At 45.5% G+C, this 21,449-nt stretch overlaps 1 protein-coding gene across 3 annotated transcripts in view; it reads right to left on the reverse strand.

The window, feature by feature from the left end:
* Positions 1 to 21,449, reverse strand: part of LOC122553146 (protein EFR3 homolog B-like) — a 211,183-nt gene that overhangs the window by 91,749 nt on the left and 97,985 nt on the right. For all 3 annotated transcript variants that reach the window (XM_087991014.1, XM_087991015.1, XM_087991017.1), the window contains exon 11: positions 14,647 to 14,758. In XM_087991014.1, the coding sequence (XP_087847140.1) occupies positions 14,647 to 14,758 (112 nt within the window). The remainder of the gene's footprint in view (positions 1 to 14,646; positions 14,759 to 21,449) is intronic.

The raw sequence follows: 21,449 nt of genomic DNA on the forward strand, positions 1-21,449 counted from the left end.
ACCAGATATCCCAACCCAATCTATTCCCACCTGCCAGCACCCAGCCCATATCCCTCCAAACCCTTCCTATTCATATACCAATCCAAATGCCTCTTAAATGCTGCAATTGTACCAGTCTCCACCACATCCTCTGGCAGCTCATTCCATACACGTACCACCCTCTGCGTGAAAAGGGTGACCCTTAGGTCTCTTTTAAATCTTTCCCCTCTCATCCTAAACCTATGCCCTCTAGTTCTGGACTCCCCAACCCCAGGGAAAAGACTTTGCCTATTTATCCTATCCATGCCCCTCATAATTTTGCAAACCTCTATAAGGTCACCCCTCAGCCTCCGACACTCCAGGGAAAACAGCCCCAGCCTGTTCAGCCTCTCCATGTAGCTCAGATCCTCCAACCCTGGCAACATCCTTGGAAATCTTTTCTCAACCCTTTCAAGTTTCACAACATCGTTCCGATAGGAAGGAGACCAGAACTGTACACAATATTCCAACAGTGGCCTAACCAATGTCCTGTACAGCCGCAACATGACCTCCCAACGTCTGTACTCAATACTCTGACCAATAAAGGAAAGCATACCATACGCCTTCTTCACTATCCTATCTACCTGCGACTCCACTTTCAAGGAGCTATGAACCTGCACTCCAAGGTCTCTTTGTTAAGTAACACTCCCTAGGACCTTACTATTAAGTGTATACGTCCTGCTAAGATTTGCTTTCCCAAAATGCAGCACCTCGCATTTATCTGAATTAAATTTCATCTGCCACTTCTCAGCCCAATGGGCCATCTGGTCCAGATCCTGTTGTAATCTGAGGTAACCCTCTTCGCTGTCCACTACACCTCCAATTTTGGTGTCATCTGCAAACTTACTACTGTACCTCTCATGCTCGCATCCAAATCATTTATGTAAATGACAAAATGTAGAGGACTCAGCACCGATCCTTGTGGCACTCCACTGGTCACAGGCCTCCAGTCTGAAAAACAACCCTCCACCACCACCCTCTATCTTCTACCTTTGAGCCAGTTCTGTATCCAAATGCTAGTTCTCCCTGTATTCCATGAGATCTAACCTTGCTAATCAGTCTCCCATGGGGAACCTTGTCGAACGCCTTACTAAAGTCCATATAGATCACATCTACTGCTCTGCCCTCATCAATTTTCTTTGTTACTTCATCAAAAAACTCAATCAAGTTTGTGAGACATGATTTCCCATGCACAAAGCGATGTTGACTATCCCAATCAGAACTTGCCTTTCCAAATACATGTACATCCTGTCCCTCAGGATTCCCTCCAACAACTTGCCCACCACCGAGGTCAGGCTCACTGGTCTATAGTTCCCTGGCTTGTCCTTACCACCCTTCTTAAACAATGGCACCACGTTTGCCAACCTCCAGTCTTCCGGCAACTCACCTGTGACTATCGATGATACAAATATCTCAGCAAGAGGCCCAGCAATCCCTTCTCTAGCTTCCCACAGAGTTCTCGGGTACACCTGATCAGGTCATGGGGATTTATCCACCTTTAACTGTTTCAAGACATCCATCCCTTCCTCCTCTGTATATCGGGACATTTTGCAAGATGTCACCATCTATTTCCCTACAGTCTATATCTTCCATATCCTTTTCCACAGTAAGTACTGATGCAAAATATTCATTTAGTATCTCCCCCATTTTCTGTGGCTCCACACAAAGGCCGCCTTGCTGATCTTTGAGGGGCCCTATTCTCTCCCTAGTTACCCTTTTGTCCTTAATATATTTGTAAAACCTCTTTGGATTCTCCTTAATTCTATTTGCCAAAGCTATCTCATGTCCCCGTTTTGCCCTCCTGATTTCCCTCTTAAGTATACTCCTACTTTCTTTATACTCTTCTAAGGATTCACTCGTTCTATCCTGTCTGTACCTGACACATGCTTCCTTCTTTTTCTTAACTAAACCCTCAATTTCTTTAGTCATCCAGCTTCCCTATAGTTACCAGTCTTCCCTTTCACCCTGACAGGAATATACTTTCTCTGGATTCTTGTCATCTCATTTCTGAAGGAAATGTTCTATGTTCTATATCGAATGAGCTGCCAGTAGAAGTGGTTGAGGCGGCCACATTAACAACATTTAAAAGTCATTTAGACAAATACATGGATAGGAAGGGTTTAGAAGGATATGGGCCAAGTGCAGGGAAATGGGGTTAGCGTGGATGGACATTTTGGTCAGCATGGACCAGTTTGGGCCAAAGGGCCTGCTCTGTGCTGTAGGACTCTATGACTCTATTGCCATCCCCAGCTGCCTTAGAGGAGATGGTGGAGAGTTGCATTCATGAACTGCTCCAGTCAATTTGGACTCTATTTGGACATTCACAATGCATTTGAGAGGGAGTTCAGTGATTTTGGCCCAGCAACACTGAAGGATCAGCTATATATTTTCAAGCCAGAGTGGTGAGATTCTTGGAAAGCAACTTGTAGGTGGTGGTGTTACCTTGCTACCCTTGACCTTTACTGACATAGGTTGGATGTGGAGTAAGTCTGTGGATTTATGGAAGAGGTTGAACAAATTACCTCACAATAACATGGCTTATGGACGAGTGACTGGTAGCTTTATTTCAGGATCACAGAACTCTTACACGGCAGAAGGCGGCCATTTGGCATGTTGTATCTACACTGACTCTCTGAATGAGCTCTATGACTTTGTGCTACTACTCCACCTTTTCACCATAATCCTGAACATTGTTTCTGTTCAAATAATCAGCTAATGCCCTCTCAAATGCTTTGATTGAACCTGTCTCCATAATAGACCACCTACATGACCAAGCAGTGTATTAGGATCCTAAACAGTATTTTTCTCATATCATATTTGCTTCTTTTGTAAACTACTTTAAATCTGTGCCCTCTTGTTCTTGATCCTTTTACAAGTGAGAACAATGTCCACTTGTCCATTCTGTCCAGACCTCTCATGATTTTAAAACTTCTACCAGATCTCCTCATTGCCGTTTCTTCGCCAAAGAAAACCATACTAAATTCTCTGATGCATCTTCATATCTGAGGTTTCTCATCTTTGGAACCATTGTTGTCAATGTCTTCCATGTTATCTGTGGCTCCCAGGCTGTACACAATGCTCCAGCTGAGGTTTAACTGCTGTCTTATTCAAGTTCATAATAAGTGCTTTGCTCTTGTACTTAATGCCTCTATTAATAAAATCTAGAATATTGTATGCTTTTTAAGAAGTTGCCTCCATCTGTTCTGCCGTCTTTATTGACTCAAGTACATATACATCCCAGTCTCTTTGTTCCTGCACACCTTTTAGAGCAGTAATTTCATTTTATACTGTCTCTCCATGTTCCTTGTAATAAAATGTATCACCTCACCTTCCTCCATGAGACTTCATCTCCTCCCTATCTGCCCATTCCATTTTTACCCTTTTGAAGATCTAAACTATCCTCCTCACAGTTTACAATGCTTTCAAGTTTTGTACCATCTGCAAATGTTGAAATTGTCCCCTGAAAACACGATCTAGATCATGAACATATAATGGGAAAAGCAAGGTTTTCAGTACAAATGCCGGGGGAGCTCCACTATCAACTTTCTTGCTTTAACCATTAGTGTCTGTTCCCCATCTTTCAGCCAGTTTTGTATCCACATTGCTACTGTCCTTTTTATTCCTACTACTTTCTTCACAAGTCTTTTGTGTGGCACTGTATCAAAGAATGAAGTTCACATATATCACATCGTCAGCATGGCCCTTACCAACCTCTTCAAAAAACTAAAATTAGTTAAACACAATTTGTCCTTAAGAAATCCATGCTGGCTGGCTTTTAATTAACCCACATCTGACCATATGATTATTCATTGTAGGCAAAATGATTATTCCTAGATGTTTTCCCACTATTAAGTTGAACTAATTGGTTCGTAATTGCTCGGCTTGACCTTGGAAGTTTTTGGGAAAGCGAATGCGGAAATGTCATTTCACTTGTGACAAGTCCATTATTGCAGGACACTGTTTTAAAATTAAGCTTTGTTCATTTTAGGACAGAGATAAGGAGAATTTATTTCTCTCAATGAATTGCGTGACTTTGGAATACTCTGTCTCAGAAGACAGCAAAGGCAGGGGAATTGAACATTTTAAGATGAAAGTAAATTTTGTTAGACAAAGGAATCAAAGGTTATTGGCAGTAGATGGGAATGAATTCAAAATGAGTCAATGAACTCAAAATACGAGAAGATCAGATATTATCTTAATGAATAGTAGCGCAGGCTTGAGGGGTCAAATGGCCAACTCCTGCTCCAAACTCATATTTGAATGTATAAGGTTTGCATAATTGCCATCTTGTCCAGAACAAGACCATGTGGCCCAGGAATTTAAAGCCACAGGTTCTTATCCTTATTAAGTAGCCTCATGTGTGGTACCTTATCAATCGCCATCTGAAAGTCCAAATATGATTTGTTTTGCTTTATTATTATCACACATAGCTAAGTATAGTGACAACTTTTGTTCTAGCGTGCAGTAAAGACAGATCATACCATATAAAGTGCATTAGGGTAATAAAACATATTGAAGAATACAATGTTATTCTGTAGAGAAGGTGTACGGAAAGTGAGATCAACATTAAATTAAAAGTTTGAGGCTGGCATGCTGGCACAGTGGTTAGCAATGCTGCGTCAGATTCAATTCCACTCAGGTGACTGTCTATCAGGAGTTTGTACATTCTCCCCATGTCCGCCTGGTGCTCTAGCTTCCTTCCCAAGTCCAAAGGTGTACAGGTTAGATGGATTGGCTATGTTAAATTGCCCATAGTGTCCAGGGATGTGCAGACTAGGTGGATTAGCCATGAGAAAGGCAAGGTTACAGGGAGAGGGTAGGGGATTAGGTCTCGGTGGGACACTGTTCGAAGGGTTGGTGTGGACTCAATGTGCTGATGGCCTGTTTCCACACTGTAAGGATTCTAGTCTAAAAGTATATTACAATGGCTACTTCTTAGCTCCTCAAACAATTCTAGTCAGGTACAATTTTCCCTCCATGAAGTTAGCCTGATTGTATTATGTATTTCTAAATGCTCTGCTATTACATCCTTTATAGTAGATTCTAAAATTGACATATGAAGAGAGACTGAAGTGGTTAGGACTATATTTACAGGAGTTCAGAAAAATGAGGGGGATTTCATAGAAATCTATAAAATCCAAACAGGACTAGATTGGGTAAATGCAGGAAGGATATTTCTGATGAGCAGGGAATCCAGAACCAGGGGGTCACAGACTAAGGGTATTGAGTAGGGAAAAGATAAGAAATGTCATCACCTAGAGCCTGTGGGATTCTCTGCAACAAGACTCTGAAAACTCTGTCTCAACAGTAACTCAGACCTAAGATATTTGGCTCCCTCTGCTGGGCAAGGCCAATGGATCAAAAGCTAAGAAAAAAGATTGCCATTGAAAATAGTAACTTTCATGATCTTGGAATGCCTCAAAACACTGTACATACAATGGTGTACTTTTGCACTCAGTACAGTAATGTAAGAGGCAGCATACATTCATGGAGTCATAGCACGAAAACAGACCCTTCGGTTCAACTCATCCATGCTGACCAGATATCCTAATCTAATATAGTCCCATTTGCCAGCTCTTGGCCCATATCCCTCCAAGTTGAAACTTTATTGCTGGAACAGCACAGCAGGTCAGGCAGCATCCAGGGAACAGGAGATTCGACGTTTCGGGCACAGGCCCTTCTTCAGGAAGGGTCTCCATCCTACTCCGACCTATCACCCTCACCTTGACCTCTTTCCACCTATCACATTTCCAACGCCCCTCCTCCAAGTCCCTCCTCCCTACCTTTTATCTTCTCCTGCTGAACACTCTCTGCTCATTCCTGAAGATGGGCCTGTGCCCGAAACGTCGAATCTCCTGTTCCCTGGATGCTGCCTGACCTGCTGTGCTGTTCCAGCAATAAAGTTTCAACTTTGATCTCCAGCATCTGCAGAACTCACTTTCTCCCCATATCCCTCCAAACCCTTCCTATTCATATACCCATCCAAATGCCTTCTAAATGCTGTAATTTTACCAGCCTCCACCACTTCCTCTGGCAGCTCATTTGATCCATGCACCACCCTCTGCGTGAAAAAGTTGTCCCTTAGGTCCCTTTTATATCTTTCCCCCTCTCACCCTGAATCTATGCCCTCTAGTTCTGGAGTCCCCCACCCCAGCAAAACAATAAACTTGGGAACAGTAGTATCTCACAAACAGCATCATGACAAAGGCCAGATAGCCTACTTTAGTAGTGCTGGTTGAGGAATAAATATTGGCTGAGACACCAGCATATTTCACACATTATTCTTATAAAACGTGCCAAGGACTGTACATTGACTTGAGAGGGAAACAGGTCTACACCTGAAAAATGGCATCTATGAAGCATTGAACTTCCTCAGTTCTGTTCTTTTAATAGTGCAGTTTGTTGTCAGTACTGCCCCTCCAAAACTAGTTCTTCCTCATTTCCTTCATTCTGACTTTGCAATTGTCCCTCGGTACCACTTCTCTAACAGTGAAGTTCTCCCTCATCACCAGCCACTGACAGTGCAGTTTTCTCACAATACTGCTCCTCCAACCTGGCAGGTCTTCCTCAGTACTTCTGGCAGTGCAGTTCTCCCTCAGTAAAGATATAGCTCCAGAGAACCAGAGGGCTGCTCTCTCATTAGACAGAGACAATTGGTAGTGATTTAAACTTGAGGGTCACCACGTCTGACAAGGGGTGAAACTGAGAAGGCAGTTCATTAGTGGTAAACTCAGCACTCAGCCAATGTAGGGTAAGTGAATCTGCACTGTTGGTATCACTCTGCATTGCAAACCAGCTGTCCAGCCAGCTAAGCTAACTGAATAAATTGTAGGACTGCCTCTTCAGAACAGCAGCTCTCACTCAGTACAGCCACGGTGATGTTACAACACTCTCTCAGTCATGAACATCTGATAGTATAGCACTCCACCAGTGTTGCCCCCTTGACAGTGTAATTCTCCCTCAGTACTGCCTGTGGACATTTCAGACTTTGAGCTGAAAATGTGTTGCAGGAAAAGCGCAGCAGGTCAGGCAGCATCCAAGGAGCAGGAGAATCAACGTTTCGGGCATAAGCCCTTCTTCAGCCCTGACCTGCTGCGCTTTTCCAGCAACACATTTTCAGCTCTGATCTCCAGCATCTGCAGTCCTCACTTTCTCCATTTCAGACTTTGAGACTCATCTACTATTTAATATATTCAAGGCTGATCTCAACTCCACTTTCCCATCTTGTTCCAATAGCTGTAACCCATTACTAATTAAAAATCTTTCTATCTTCGTGTTAAATTTATTCGATTTCCTGGCATCCATCGCGCTCTGGTGCCGTGAATTCCACAGATTCATAACGCTTGGAGAAAAACCCATCATTTCTGTTTTAAATCTCCCATCCCTTAACTAAAACTATAAACCTGGTTCTAGATTGCCCTACAAGGAAAGCATTTGCTCTACGTCTACTTTGTCAATCCACTTTAGCATCTTATTTACTTTAATTAAATGCCCGCTCATTGTTCTAAACTCTAGTGAGTACAGACCTAAACTGCTCAATCTCTTCACTTAAGACAAGCTTTTCAACTCTGGAATTAATCTCGCAAACTTTCTCTGAACTTTCTCCAATGCAACTGCACCCTTCCGTAAGAATGAGATCAAAATTGTATGGAATGAGTCAGAGTCATACAGCATAGAAACAGGACCTTCAGCCCAACTTATCCACGCTGACCAGTCTTCCTAAACTGAATAGTCCCATTTGCCTGCATTTGGCCCATATCCCTCTAAACCTTTCCCATTCATGTACCTGTCCAAATGTCTTTTAAATGTTGTAAGTGTACCTGTCTCTATCACTTTGTCTGGTGGTTTGTTCCAATAGCACACCACCCTCTGTGTGAAAAGGTTGCCCCACTGGTCCTTTTAAATCTTTTCCATCTCACCTAAGACCTATGCCCTCTACCTTTGGACTCTTCTACCCTAGGAAAAAGACCATGGCCATTGATCTATGCCCCTCATGAATTTATAAACCTCTAAAAGGTCACCCCCCAACCTCCGTTGCTTGAGGGAGAAAAGACCCAGGCTATCCAGCCTCTCCTTGTAACACAAACCCTACAGGCCCAGCAACAACCTTGTAATATTTTTCTGCATCTTTCTAGTTGAGCAACATTCTTCCTACAGCAGGGTGACCAGAATTTTATGCAGTATTTTAAAATTGGCCTCACCAATGTTTCGCACAGCCGCAACATGATGTCCCAACTCCTGTACTCAATGCTCTGACCAATGAAGGCAAGCATGTCAAATGTTGTCTTCACCAACCTGTCTGTCTGTGACGCCACTTTCAAGGAATTATGTACCTGCATAATTGGGGCTCTTTGTTTGACAACACTCCTCAGGGATTCCATTAACTGTATAAGTCCTAACCTGGTTACCTTACCAAAATGTAATACCTCATATTTATCTAAATTAAACTCCTTGCCACCTCTTGGCCCATTGGCCCATCTGAGAAGATCTCATTGTACTTTTAGATAACCTTTTTTTCAGATTAGATTACTTAGATTACTTACAGTGTGGAAACAGGCCCTTCGGCCCAACAAGTCTACACCGACCCGCCGAAGCGCAACCCACCCATACCCCTACATTTACCCCTAACCTAACACTACAGGCAATTTTAGCATGGCCAATTCACCTGACCTGCACATCTTTGGACTGTGGGAGGAAACCGGAGCACCCGGAGGAAACCCACGCAGACACGGGGAGAACGTGCAAACTCCACACAGTCAGTTATCTGAGGCGGGAATTGAACCCGGTACTCTGGCGCTGTGAGGCAGCAGTGCTAACCACTGTGCCACCGTACCACCTTCTTCACAGTCCTCCAAATCACCAATTTTGGTGTTGTTATGGACCAGGCCAGACCCCCTCAAAACACTTCAAGAACATAGCCCAGACCCTAGGTTTGCGAGTTGTTTTAAGCAGGTGTAACATGGATATTCCAGGAGGGATGCAGCTGGCCCAACCACTTAGTTTGAAACAAAACAGAATTTATTTGCAAGATTACCAAATGAAACACAAACAAAAGAGAGCAGAATTCAGAATAACTTAACCTGTCTGAAAGTTCACCAGACTATCCCAACCTAACGATGCTGTTCCAAGTACTTGCAACAATCCCCATAAACACCCCCGGCACAAAAAAATAAAATCGAACACGGGAGGGACGGCAGACGATTCAGCATGGAACACCTTCTTCCATGTAGCTATTTCTTGGATCAGCAGCCTCAACTGACTGCCTGCTTTCAGTGAACCGCTAGATTGCTAACATTCCTGATGAAGAGCTTATGCTTGAAACGTCAACTCTCCTGCTCCTTGAATGCTGCCTGATCAGCTGTGATTTTCTAGCACCACACGTTTTGACTCTGATCTCCAGCATCTGCAGTCCTCACTCTCTCCCAGACTGCTAAAGCCAAACAAAACCAAAGAAAAGCTGAGCTGGGAGAACTGGCCACTCCCCTTTCATTGTACTAGTGTTTTTGTTAAACTTTAAAGGCTTTTTCCTGAGGCAGTATCTGTTAGCTATAATCAAACTGGCCCAAAAACCCTTCTAACCTCGACTTTTCGCAATTGCTACTTCAACAACCTCTCTGAAAAATATCCAAAGACAGCATAACCTTGTTAAAGGAGCATCATCATCACATTGTCACCTGTAAAGATCTCCAATCCGAATAACAACCCTCTTCTACTATCAAGCCAATTTTGTATTCAACTGGCTATCTCACCCTTGATACCATATGATTTAACCTTGCTAACCAGTCTACCATGTGGGACCTTGCAATGGCCTTGTTAAAGTCCATGTAGACAACATCTACCACTATTTCTTCATCTATATTTTTGGTATCCTCTTTAAAAAAACTTAATCAAATTTGTGAGACACAATTTTCTACACACAGTGCCATTTGAAGTCTCACCAATGTCTTTTACAATTACAATATTTCCCTATTTTAATTCTTCATTCTGCAGCAAAAAATGACAAAATTCCATTTGCCTTCCTTATTACCTGCTGTACCTGCATACTAGCTTTCTGCAATTAATGCACAACGACACTCAGATCCCTCTACATCAAAGCATGTTCATATTCTTTCCTTTAGATAATAAGTTGCCTTTTTATTCTTCGAACCAAAGTGGTTTATCTCACACTTACTCATATTAAATCCATGTAGACCAGACCAGGTAAGGATGCTGGAATTTCTTCCCTAAAGGTCACTAGCCAACTAGATGGGTTTTTTTACAATAATTGATGATCACATGGTCACAATCACTGCAACTAGCTTTCAACAAATATGGTGAGATCTGAGCCCACATTCCCACAGCATTAGCCTGGGTCTCTGGATTAATTAGGAGCAAGTGAGGATTGCAGATGCTGGAGAGTCAGAGTCAAAAATGTGGGCTGGTGAAGGGCTTACACACAAAACGTTGACTCTTCTGCTCCTCAGATGCTACCTGACCTGCTGTGCTTCTCCAGCACCACACTTTTGGTCTCTGGATTAATTGTCCAGTAACATTACTTCTGTAACCAACAATTTTCAAATAAAGCACATACATTATTGTTTCACCAAACTGCAATGTGATTAGTCTGTATACTTGTAAAAAGAACATAACAAAGTGGCAGATGGAGGTTCCTGAAGACTTTTGATTTTTTTATGTACATCACCTATGGTATGTTGGCAGCATAGTTTGAAGATCTGGCTGAATAGATCACAAGATAGAATCCTTCACGTGCAGTTAGAAAAGAAGGGCTGGCACGAAATAGTGAACCATCCATCAAGCTTCACTTGCAGCTCTATACATGTACCTTTACCCTGGGATTGCACTTTGCTCTAGTCAGAAAGCATTACGTCCTAGTAAGATTGTTCAGGTTTTGAGCAGCTTAATTAGTTAGACTTTGAATGTAAGATTTAAGCTGGAACACAACTAAAATATCAAATTCTGAAGTGAGACATTTTAGAGATTTTAGAGACAGAAAAAACTCCATGACTACTTGCTGTCCTTTCAACAAATCGGGAGAAAGTTAAAATATGACATATTAGACTAGGGAAAAAAATCCACCTGGTAACAGCAACGAGCAGCCAAAAGAGATCTGTAAATAAAAGTCATGATTCGGAGATGCCGGTGTTGGACTGGGGTGTATAAAGTTAAAAATCACACAACACCAGGTTATAGTCCAACAGGTTTAATTGGAAGCTCTAGCTTTTGGATGGTTCCTTCATCAGATGGTTGTGGATAATAAGAACTTATATATACTCCACAACCACCTGATGAAGGAGCAGCGCTCTAAAAGCTAATGCTTCCAAATAAACCTGTTGGACTATAACCTGGTGTTGTGTGATTTTTAACTTTGTAAATAAAAGACTTTTTATTGTGATTCCTTCATTTTTGCAGTTTGCAACCACAAAATCAGTTTTGTTGGTGCAGCTTAGAGCTAAACCAGGGAAAACATATCATGCTCAGCAGTGCCACTAGAGCAAGCAAATGATAATCTATGTCCAGCCAGGGCAGTGGCTGCTAAACAATTTGCAGCTCCATGCTAAATTAATCCTAAAAAATCTGGACGAAAGTTGAGAGTCTGTCAAGATTTCTAAATAGTACTAAAAATCATAAATCATTTTCAAAATGACCTCAACAAATCCAAAACTCAATTGGAAGGCAGAGGATCTCCTGATGGATTCACAATGCTCCAACAACACAATGAGCTGTGATTTCATGACCTTTTTCATTCATTTGTGAGATGTGGGCATTGCTGGCTAACCAGCATTTGTTGCCTGTCCCTAGTTGCTCTTGTGAAGGTGGTGGTGAGCTGCCTTCTTAAATTATTGCAGTCCACATGCTGTAGGTTCACCCACAATGCCCTTAGGGAAGGAATTCCAGGATTTTGGTGCAACAACAGTGAAATATTTCCAAGTCAGAAAGGTGAGTGGCTTGGAGGGCAATATGCTGGTGAGTTGTTCCCTCATATTTGCTGTCCTTGTCCTTCCAGTTGGTTGTGTTCATAGTTTGGAAGGTGCTGCCTAAGGAACCTTGATGGGTCTGAGTGGATTACTCTTTGCAGGCTCAATGCAGAATCAATGGGCTGAATGGCCTCTTTCTGCACTGAGGGAATCCCATGATTCTAATTAGTTACAGGAAGGATCATTCCCATGGCTGGACTGGGTTGGAAAAGTGGGGAGGGGTCCAGAATAAGGGGACACATTTTAGAATAAAAGGCAATTGATTTTCACTGACAGAGTGGTGAATTTTTAGAATTGATTATGCCAGAGAGCTCAATCTTTGAGGGTAATCAAAACAGAGAATGATAGACTTCTAGATACTAGTGGTATCAAGGGAAATGAGGTTAGTGAGAGAATATGGTGTTGGTAATGGAGAGAGACTGGACAGACTGGTTGTTTTCCTTGAAGCCGAGGAGATTGAGCAGGGACATGATTGAGATCTATAAAACTGAGGGGCATGTATTTGATTGACAGGAAGGAACTTTACCACTTGGTGGTGGGATCAATGACTGAGGGTAAAGCTTGAAGGAAATGGGAAGGTAGTTTAGTTGAGATGTGAGGAAAAGCTTTTTTTTCACCCAGAGGGTGATGGAATCTGAAACTTACTGCCTGAAGGATGTTAGAAGCAGAGACTCTCTCAACATTTAAGAAATACTTAGATGTGAACTTGTTACGCCGAGACATACAAGACTATGGGCTGATTGCTGGAAAACAGAATTAGAATAATTAAGTGCTTCTTTTTGACTGGCACAGACGTAATGGGCCAAAGGGCCTTTGTCAGTACTTCAGATCTCTATGACCCCAAATGCAAACCTGATATTGTTGTCAGCGCAAACATCTTTCCATTTTAGAAATTCAAATATATGTAATCAATAAAAGTAGGAGTGATGATTCAACCAACACTGCTGAACTCACTGCATAAAATGACTGGATAAATTCCATCCAAGATCCATTGAGTGGCTGGATAGACCGCTCAAAATGTCAAATTTATGATGAATTTGATAAAGTGGACAAGGACTAAAGGATGCTGGGAAATGAAGCCAGCCTCGACTAAAGTGACTGTGGCAATCAACATGCTGTAGAATCCAGACAGGCTGCAGCTGTCCATAGACAGTTTGCAAACAAACCTGGTAGCTGCAGACCCTACAATACACACCCAAATGGGTCAATGGAATGTCACCCACGGGAGAATCAGAAACATTGAGGTGTGTACCAGACATGGAGGTGTCTCACATTCTTACTTAGAGGAGGCTACATTCAGCCAGCACCTCCAGTAATAGACACTTAAAGACCACCCTGCCATCAAGATGCTAACACCTGGTTGGGTCCAATCTGTCAGGGTGATCGAACCTGATCCATCCTTTGGAAGATACTCAAGACCTTCACAAAATTGCATGAAGACTTTGGAGTATAAGAATCGCTGCAACACCACCCTCAGGAGTAGTTACTCAAGCGGAAACTGGAGTGCAGTAAATCGAGAATAATCTCGAAAGAGAAGACACCCCTGAGACCCTTAGTAGAAGACCAGATGACATCACCATGTGGAGCCTGGCCAAGTTCTAGCCTGGTGGTATATGATCATACAAAGTTAAAGCATAAAATAGCTTGTAGTGTTTATCGTTAGTTTATAGTATACTTTATTGTTCTAACATTAATTTTATCAAATAAACGAGAATTATTGTGTAACATTATTAAGAGTCGACTCACAGTTCTTTTGCTGAATATAAGAATTTAAACACACTGTGGGGCAGGCACAACAACTGGAATCGAAGGTCAACCCAGAAACTCAGCTTGGTCATACCAAATATTTGTATTGTGGATATCACAGTCTAGTGATTGGCCCTACAAGCATGCAAGGACTTGTCTTTAATCAACATCCATGTATCTTCACAAGAATGATGAAGACCACAGACCACAAAGAACACCATTGGAAATCCTGTGCTTAACTGGAAAAAGATCATCCAATGCTACAAAACAGATCATCAGCAACAAAGGAATGAAATCATTTGAACCAAATATGTACACCTATTCTGAACATGCACATTTCATCACACTGTGGATCCAATATTGGAAATTGTATTTGGCAAAAAATGTGGGCAAACCTCCTCAGACATTACTTGTTATGATGTACTGCTAGATTGACAGGGGAATATGAAAGACTCACATGACTGGCATGTAGGTAAAGAAGAGAACAATCTGAACATTAGTCAGAAAGATCAAGTTCAACCACAGATTGTTAGTACTACGAATCCAGTAGAAATCATCAGCATATTCCCAGTGCCAAGATTATGTCAATCCAAACAACAAATGCCCATATTAGCCTAATAAAACAGATGTCAAGTCAAAGCAATACCATCTGAGAGGCTCCACATCAAATAAAACATGGTCCAAGAAACATCACAACCATAGCGTCCTTGAACAGCATTCTGAAAATATCTTCCTGCAAAGATCTGCACAATTGAAATGGGATTTATATGTTTTCGATACTTGTGATTTTAATGCTGTGCATTAGAGTATGTTCAGGCACCATGTGACTTTGGTTTTTTTGGAATATAAGTAGTTTGATTCTTTATAGGTAAAATCAAAAAGAGATATTGTGATATTACATGCTCACCCTGGCTTTCCGACATCGAGAACCTGATGAACTGCAGGTAGTGGAACCTTTCCCATGATAAACAACATAACCTCGGATCTTTGATAGGCAGGTAACGTGTTTGCAAAAGCACCTGAAGAAAGAGAAATTGAAATGAGAGCACCATCAAGTAAGAGCGCACTTGTCAGCAAGTCACTGCACACTGTCAGCAAGACACAGCACACTGTCAGCAACTCACAGCGCACTGCCAGCAAGTCACAGCGCACTGTCAGCAAGTCACAGCGCACTGCCAGCAAGAAACAGTGCATTGTCAGCAAGTCACTGCAGACTGCCAGCAAACCACAGCACACTGTCAGCAAGTTACAGTGCACTGTCAGCATGTCACTGCGCACTGCCAGCAAGTCACAGAGCACTGCCAGCAAGTCACAGTGCACTGTCACCAAGTCACAGAGCACTGCCAGCAAGTCACAGAGCACTGCCAGCAAGACACAGAGCACTGCCAGCAAGACACAGCACACTGTCAGCAAGTCACAGCACAATGTCAGCAAGTCACAGCGCACTGTCAGCAAGTCACAGCACAATGTCAGCAAGTCACAGCGCACTGTCAGCAAGTCACAGAGCACTGTCAGCAAGACACAGCGCATTGTCAGCAAGTCACAGCGCACTGTCAGCAAGTCACAGCGCACTGTCAGAAAGACACAGCGCATTGTCAGCAAGACACAGCACAATGTCATCAAGTCACAGCACACTGTCAGCAAGAAACAGCGCATTGTCAGCAAAAAACAGCGCACTGTCAGCAAGAAACAGCCCACTGTCAGCAAGATACAGCACACTGTCAGCAAGAAACAGCGCACTGTCAGCAAGACACAGCGCATTGTCAGCAAGTCACAGCACACTGTCAGCATGTCAGAGCGCACTGTCAGCAAGTCACTGCATACTGCCAGCAAGAAACAGCGCACTGTCAGCAAGACACAGCACACTGTCAGCAAGAAACAGCGCACTGTCAGCATCTCACAGCACACTGTCAGCAAGTCACAGCACACTGTCAGCAAGACACAGCACACTGCTAGCAAGACACAATGCACTGTCAGCAAGTTACAGCAGACTGTCAGCAAGTCACAGTGCACTGTCATCGAATCACAGCGCACTGTCAGCAAGACACAATGCACTGTCAGCAAGACACAGCACACTGTCAGCAAGTCACAGCGCACTGTCAGCAAGACACAGCGCACTGTCAGCAAGACACAGCACACTGTCAGCAAGTCACAGCGCACTGTCAGCAAGACACAGCACACTGTCAGCAAGTCACAGCGCACTGTCAGCAAGACACAGCACACTGTCAGCAAGTCACAGCGCACTGTCAGCAAGACACAGCACTGTCAGCAAGTCACAGCGCACTGTCAGCAAGACACAGCACACTGTCAGCAACTCACAGCGCACTGTCAGCAAGTCACAGCACAATGTCAGCAATTCACAGCGCACTGTCCGCAAGACACAGCACACTGTCAGCAAGACACAGCGCACTGTCAGCAAGACACAGCACACTGTCAGCAAGTCACAGCGCACTGTCAGCAAGACACAGCACACTGTCAGCAACTCACAGCGCACTGTCAGCAAGTCACAGCGCACTGCCAGCAAGACACAGCACACTGTCAGCAAGACACAGCGCACTGTCAACAAGACACAGCACACTGTCAGCAAGACACAGCACACTGTCAGCAAGTCACAGCGCACTGTCAGCAAGACACAGCACACTGTCAGCAACTCACAGCGCACTGTCAGCAAGTCACAGCGCACTGCCAGCAAGACACAGCGCACTATCAGCAAGACACAGAGCACTGCCAGCAAGACACAGCACACTGTCAGCAAGTCACAGCACACTGTCAGCAAGACACAGCACACTGTCAGCAAGTCACAGCGCACTGTCAACAAGACACAGCACACTGTCAGCAAGTCACAGCGCACTGTCAGCAAGACACAGCACACTGTCAGCAAGACACAGCACACTGTCAGCAAGTCACAGCGCACTGTCAGCAGGTCACAGCACAATGTCAGCAAGACACAGCACACTGTCAGCAAGACACAGCGCATTGTCAGCAAGACACAGCACAATGTCAGCAAGTCACAGCACACTGTCAGCAAGTCACAGCACACTGTCAGCAAGACACAGCGCATTGTCAGCAAGACACAGCACAATGTCAGCAAATCACAGCGCACTGTCAGCAAGTCACAGCACAATGTCAGCAAGTCACAGCGCACTGTCAGCAAGACACAGCACACTGTCAGCAAGTCACAGCGCACTGTCAGCAAGTCACAGCACAATGTCAGCAAGTCACAGCGCACTGTCAGCAAGACAGAGCGCACTGTCAGCATGACAGAGCGCACTGTCCGCAAGACACAGCACACTGTCTGCAAGTCACAGCGCACTGTCAACAAGACACAGCACACTGTCAGCAAGTCACAGCGCACTGTCAGCAAGACACAGCACACTGTCAGCAAGACACAGCACACTGTCAGCAAGTCACAGCGCACTGTCAGCAGGTCACAGCACAATGTCAGCAAGACACAGCACACTGTCAGCAAGACACAGCGCATTGTCAGCAAGACACAGCACAATGTCAGCAAGTCACAGCACACTGTCAGCAAGTCACAGCACAATGTCAGCAAATCACAGCGCACTGTCAGCAAGTCACAGCACAATGTCAGCAAGTCACAGCGCACTGTCAGCAAGACACAGCACACTGTCAGCAAGTCACAGCACAATGTCAGCAAATCACAGCGCACTGTCAGCAAGTCACAGCACAATGTCAGCAAGTCACAGCGCACTGTCAGCAAGACACAGCACACTGTCAGCAAGTCACAGCGCACTGTCAGCAAGTCACAGCACAATGTCAGCAAGTCACAGCGCACTGTCAGCAAGACAGAGCGCACTGTCAGCATGACAGAGCGCACTGTCCGCAAGACAGAGCGCACTGTCAGCATGACACAGCACACTGTCTGCAAGTCACAGCGCACTGTCAGCAAGACACAGCGCACAGTCAGCAAGACAGAGCGCACTGTCAGCAAGATACAGCGCACTGTTAGCAAGACACAGCACACTGTCAGCAAGACACAGCGCACTGTCAGCAAGACACAGCACACTGTCAGCAAGATACAGCGCACTGTTAGCAAGACACAGCACACTGTCAGCAAGATACAGCGCACTGTCAGCAAGACACAGCGCACAGTCAGCAAGACAGAGCGCACTGTCCGCAAGACACAGCACACTGTCTGCAAGTCACAGCGCACTGTCAGCAAGACACAGCGAATTGTCAGCAAGACACAGCGCACTGTCAGCAAGACAGAGCGCACTGTCAGCAAGACAGAGCGCACTGTCAGCAAGACACAGCACACTGTCAGCAAGTCACAGCGCACTGTCAGCAAGACACAGCGCACTGTCAGCAAGACACAGCACACTGTCAGCAAGATACAGCGCACTGTTAGCAAGACACAGCACACTGTCAGCAAGATACAGCGCACTGTCAGCAAGACACAGCACACTGTCAGCAAGTCACAGCGCACTGTCAGCAAGACACAGCACTGTCAGCAAGTCACAGCGCACTGTCAGCAAGACACAGCACACTGTCAGCAACTCACAGCGCACTGTCAGCAAGTCACAGCACAATGTCAGCAATTCACAGCGCACTGTCCGCAAGACACAGCACACTGTCAGCAAGACACAGCGCACTGTCAGCAAGACACAGCACACTGTCAGCAAGTCACAGCGCACTGTCAGCAAGACACAGCACACTGTCAGCAACTCACAGCGCACTGTCAGCAAGTCACAGCGCACTGCCAGCAAGAAACAGTGCATTGTCTGCAAGTCACAACGCACTGTCAGCAGGTCACAGTGCACTGTCATCGAGTCACAGCGCACTGTCAGCAGGTCACAGAGCACTGTCATCAAGTCACAGTGCACTGTCAGCAAGTTACAGAGCACTGTCAGCAAGACACAGTGCACTGTCATCAAGTCACAGTGCACTGTCACCAAGTCACAGAGCACTGTCAGCAAGTCACAGTGCATTGTCAGCAAGTCACAGCGCACTGTCACCAAGTCACAGAGCACTGTCACCAAGTCACAGAGCACTGTCACCAAGTCACAGCGCACTGTCAGCAAGTCACAGTGCACTGTCATCGAGTCACAGCGCACTGTCAGCAAGTCACAGTGCACTGTCACCAAGTCACAGTGCACTGTCAGCAAGTCACAGAGCACTGGCAGCAAGTCACAGTGCACTGGCAGCAAGTCACAGAGCACGGCCAGCAAGTCAAAGCGCACTGCCAGAAAGTCACAGCGCACTGTCAGCAAGTCACAGAGCACAGCCAGCAAGTCACAGTACACTGTCAGCTAGTCACAGAGCACTGTCAGCAAGTCACAGTGCACTGTCACCAAGTCACAGAGCACTGTCAGCAAGTCACAGTGCATTGTCAGCAAGTCACAGAGCACTGGCAGCAAGACACAGTGCACTGTCATCGAGTCACAGCGCACTGTCACCAAGTCACAGAGCACTGTCACCAAGTCACAGCGCACTGTCAGCAAGTCACAGTGCACTGTCATCGAGTCACAGAGCACTGTCACCAAGTCACAGCGCACTGTCAGCAAGTCACAGAGCACTGTCACCAAGTCACAGCGCACTGTCAGCAAGTCACAGTGCACTGTCATCGAGTCACAGCGCACTGTCAGCAAGTCACAGTGCACTGTCACCAAGTCACAGAGCACTGTCAGCAAGTCACAGCGCACTGTCAGCAAGTCACAGTGCACTGTCACCAAGTCACAGAGCACTGTCAGCAAGTCACAGTGCATTGTCAGCAAGTCACAGAGCACTGGCAGCAAGACACAGTGCACTGTCATCGAGTCACAGCGCACTGTCATCGAGTCACAGCGCACTGTCAGCAAGTCACAGTGCACTGTCACCAAGTCACAGAGCACTGTCACCAAGTCACAGAGCACTGTCAGCAAGTCACAGCGCACTGTCAGCAAGTCACAGAGCACTGGCAGCAAGTCACAGTGCACTGGCAGCAAGTCACAGAGCACGGCCAGCAAGTCAAAGCGCACTGCCAGAAAGTCACAGCGCACTGTCAGCAAGTCACAGAGCACTGTCACCAAGTCACAGCGCACTGTCAGCAAGTCACAGTGCACTGTCATCGAGTCACAGCGCACTGTCAGCAAGTCACAGTGCACTGTCATCGAGTCACAGCGCACTGTCAGCAAGTCACAGTGCACTGTCACCAAGTCACAGAGCACTGTCACCAAGTCACAGAGCACTGTCAGCAAGTCACAGCGCACTGTCAGCAAGTCACAGAGCACTGGCAGCAAGTCACAGTGCACTGGCAGCAAGTCACAGAGCACGGCCAGCAAGTCAAAGCGCACTGCCAGAAAGTCACAGCGCACTGTCAGCAAGTCACAGAGCACAGCCAGCAAGTCACAGTACACTTTCAGCAAGTCACAGAGCACAGCCAGCAAGTCACAGTGCACAGGCAGCAAGTCACAGCGCACTGTCAGCAGGTCACATTGCACTGTCAGCAAGTCTCAGAGCACTGTCAGCAAGTCTCAGAGCACTGCCTGCAAGTCACAGCACACTGCCAGCAAGTCAGAGCACACTGTCAGCAATTCACAGCGCACTGTCTGCAAGTCACAACGCACTATCAGCAAGACACAATGCACTGTCATCAAGTCACAGTGCACTGTCAGCAAGACACAATGCACTATCAGCAAGGCACAGCTCACTGTCAGCAAGTCACAGCGCACTGTCAGTAAGTCACAGCGTACTGTCAGCTATTCACAGCGCCGTGTCAGCAAGTCACAGCACACTGTCAGCAAGACACAGCACACTTTCACAAGTCACAGCGCACTGTTAGCAAGTCACAGCGCACTGTCAGCAAGTCACAGCGCACTGTCAGCAAGTCACAGCGCAGTGCCAGCAAGTCACAGCGCAGTGTCAGCAATTTAAAGCACACTGTCAGCAAGACACAGTGCACTGTCAGCAATTCACAGCGCACTGTCAGCAAGTCACAGTGCACTGTCAGCAAGTCACAGTGCACTGTCAGCAAGTCACAGCACACTGTCAGCAAGACACAGTGCACTGTCAGCAAGTCACAGTGCACTGTCAGCAATTCACAGCGCACTGTCAGCAAGTCACAGTGCACTGTCAGCAATTCACAGCGCACTGTCAGCAAGACACAGTGCACTGTCAGCAAGTCACAGTGCACTGTCAGCAATTCACAGCGCACTGTCAGCAAGTCACAGTGCACTGTCAGCAATTCACAGCGCACTGTCAGCAAGTCACAGTGCACTGTCAGCAATTCACAGCGCACTGTCAGCAAGTCACAGCACACTGTCAGCAAGACACAGTGCACTGTCAGCAATTCACAGCGCACTGTCAGCAAGTCACAGCGCACTGTCAGCAAGACACAGCACACTTTCACAAGTCACAGCGCACTGTCAGCAAGTCACAGCGCACTGTCAGCAAGTCACAGCGCACTGTAAGCAAGTCACAGTGCACTGTCAGCAATTTAAAGCACACTGTCAGCAAGACACAGTGCACTGTCAGCAATTCACAGCGCATTGTCAGCAAGACACAGCACACTGTCAGCAAGTCACAGCGCACTGTCAGCAATTTAAAGCACACTGTCAGCAAGACACAGTGCACTGTCAGCAATTCACAGCGCACCGTCAGCAAGTCTCAGCGCACTGTCAGCAAGACACAGCACAATGTCAGCAATTCACAGCGCACTGTCCGCAAGACACAGCACACTGTCAGCAAGACACAGCGCACTGTCAGCAAGAC

The sequence above is a fragment of the Chiloscyllium plagiosum genome, unplaced genomic scaffold (assembly GCF_037043375.1).
Source record: "Chiloscyllium plagiosum isolate Xiang-an unplaced genomic scaffold, Cpla_swu_hap1 HiC_scaffold_10, whole genome shotgun sequence".
NCBI classification, from domain to species: domain Eukaryota; kingdom Metazoa; phylum Chordata; class Chondrichthyes; order Orectolobiformes; family Hemiscylliidae; genus Chiloscyllium; species Chiloscyllium plagiosum.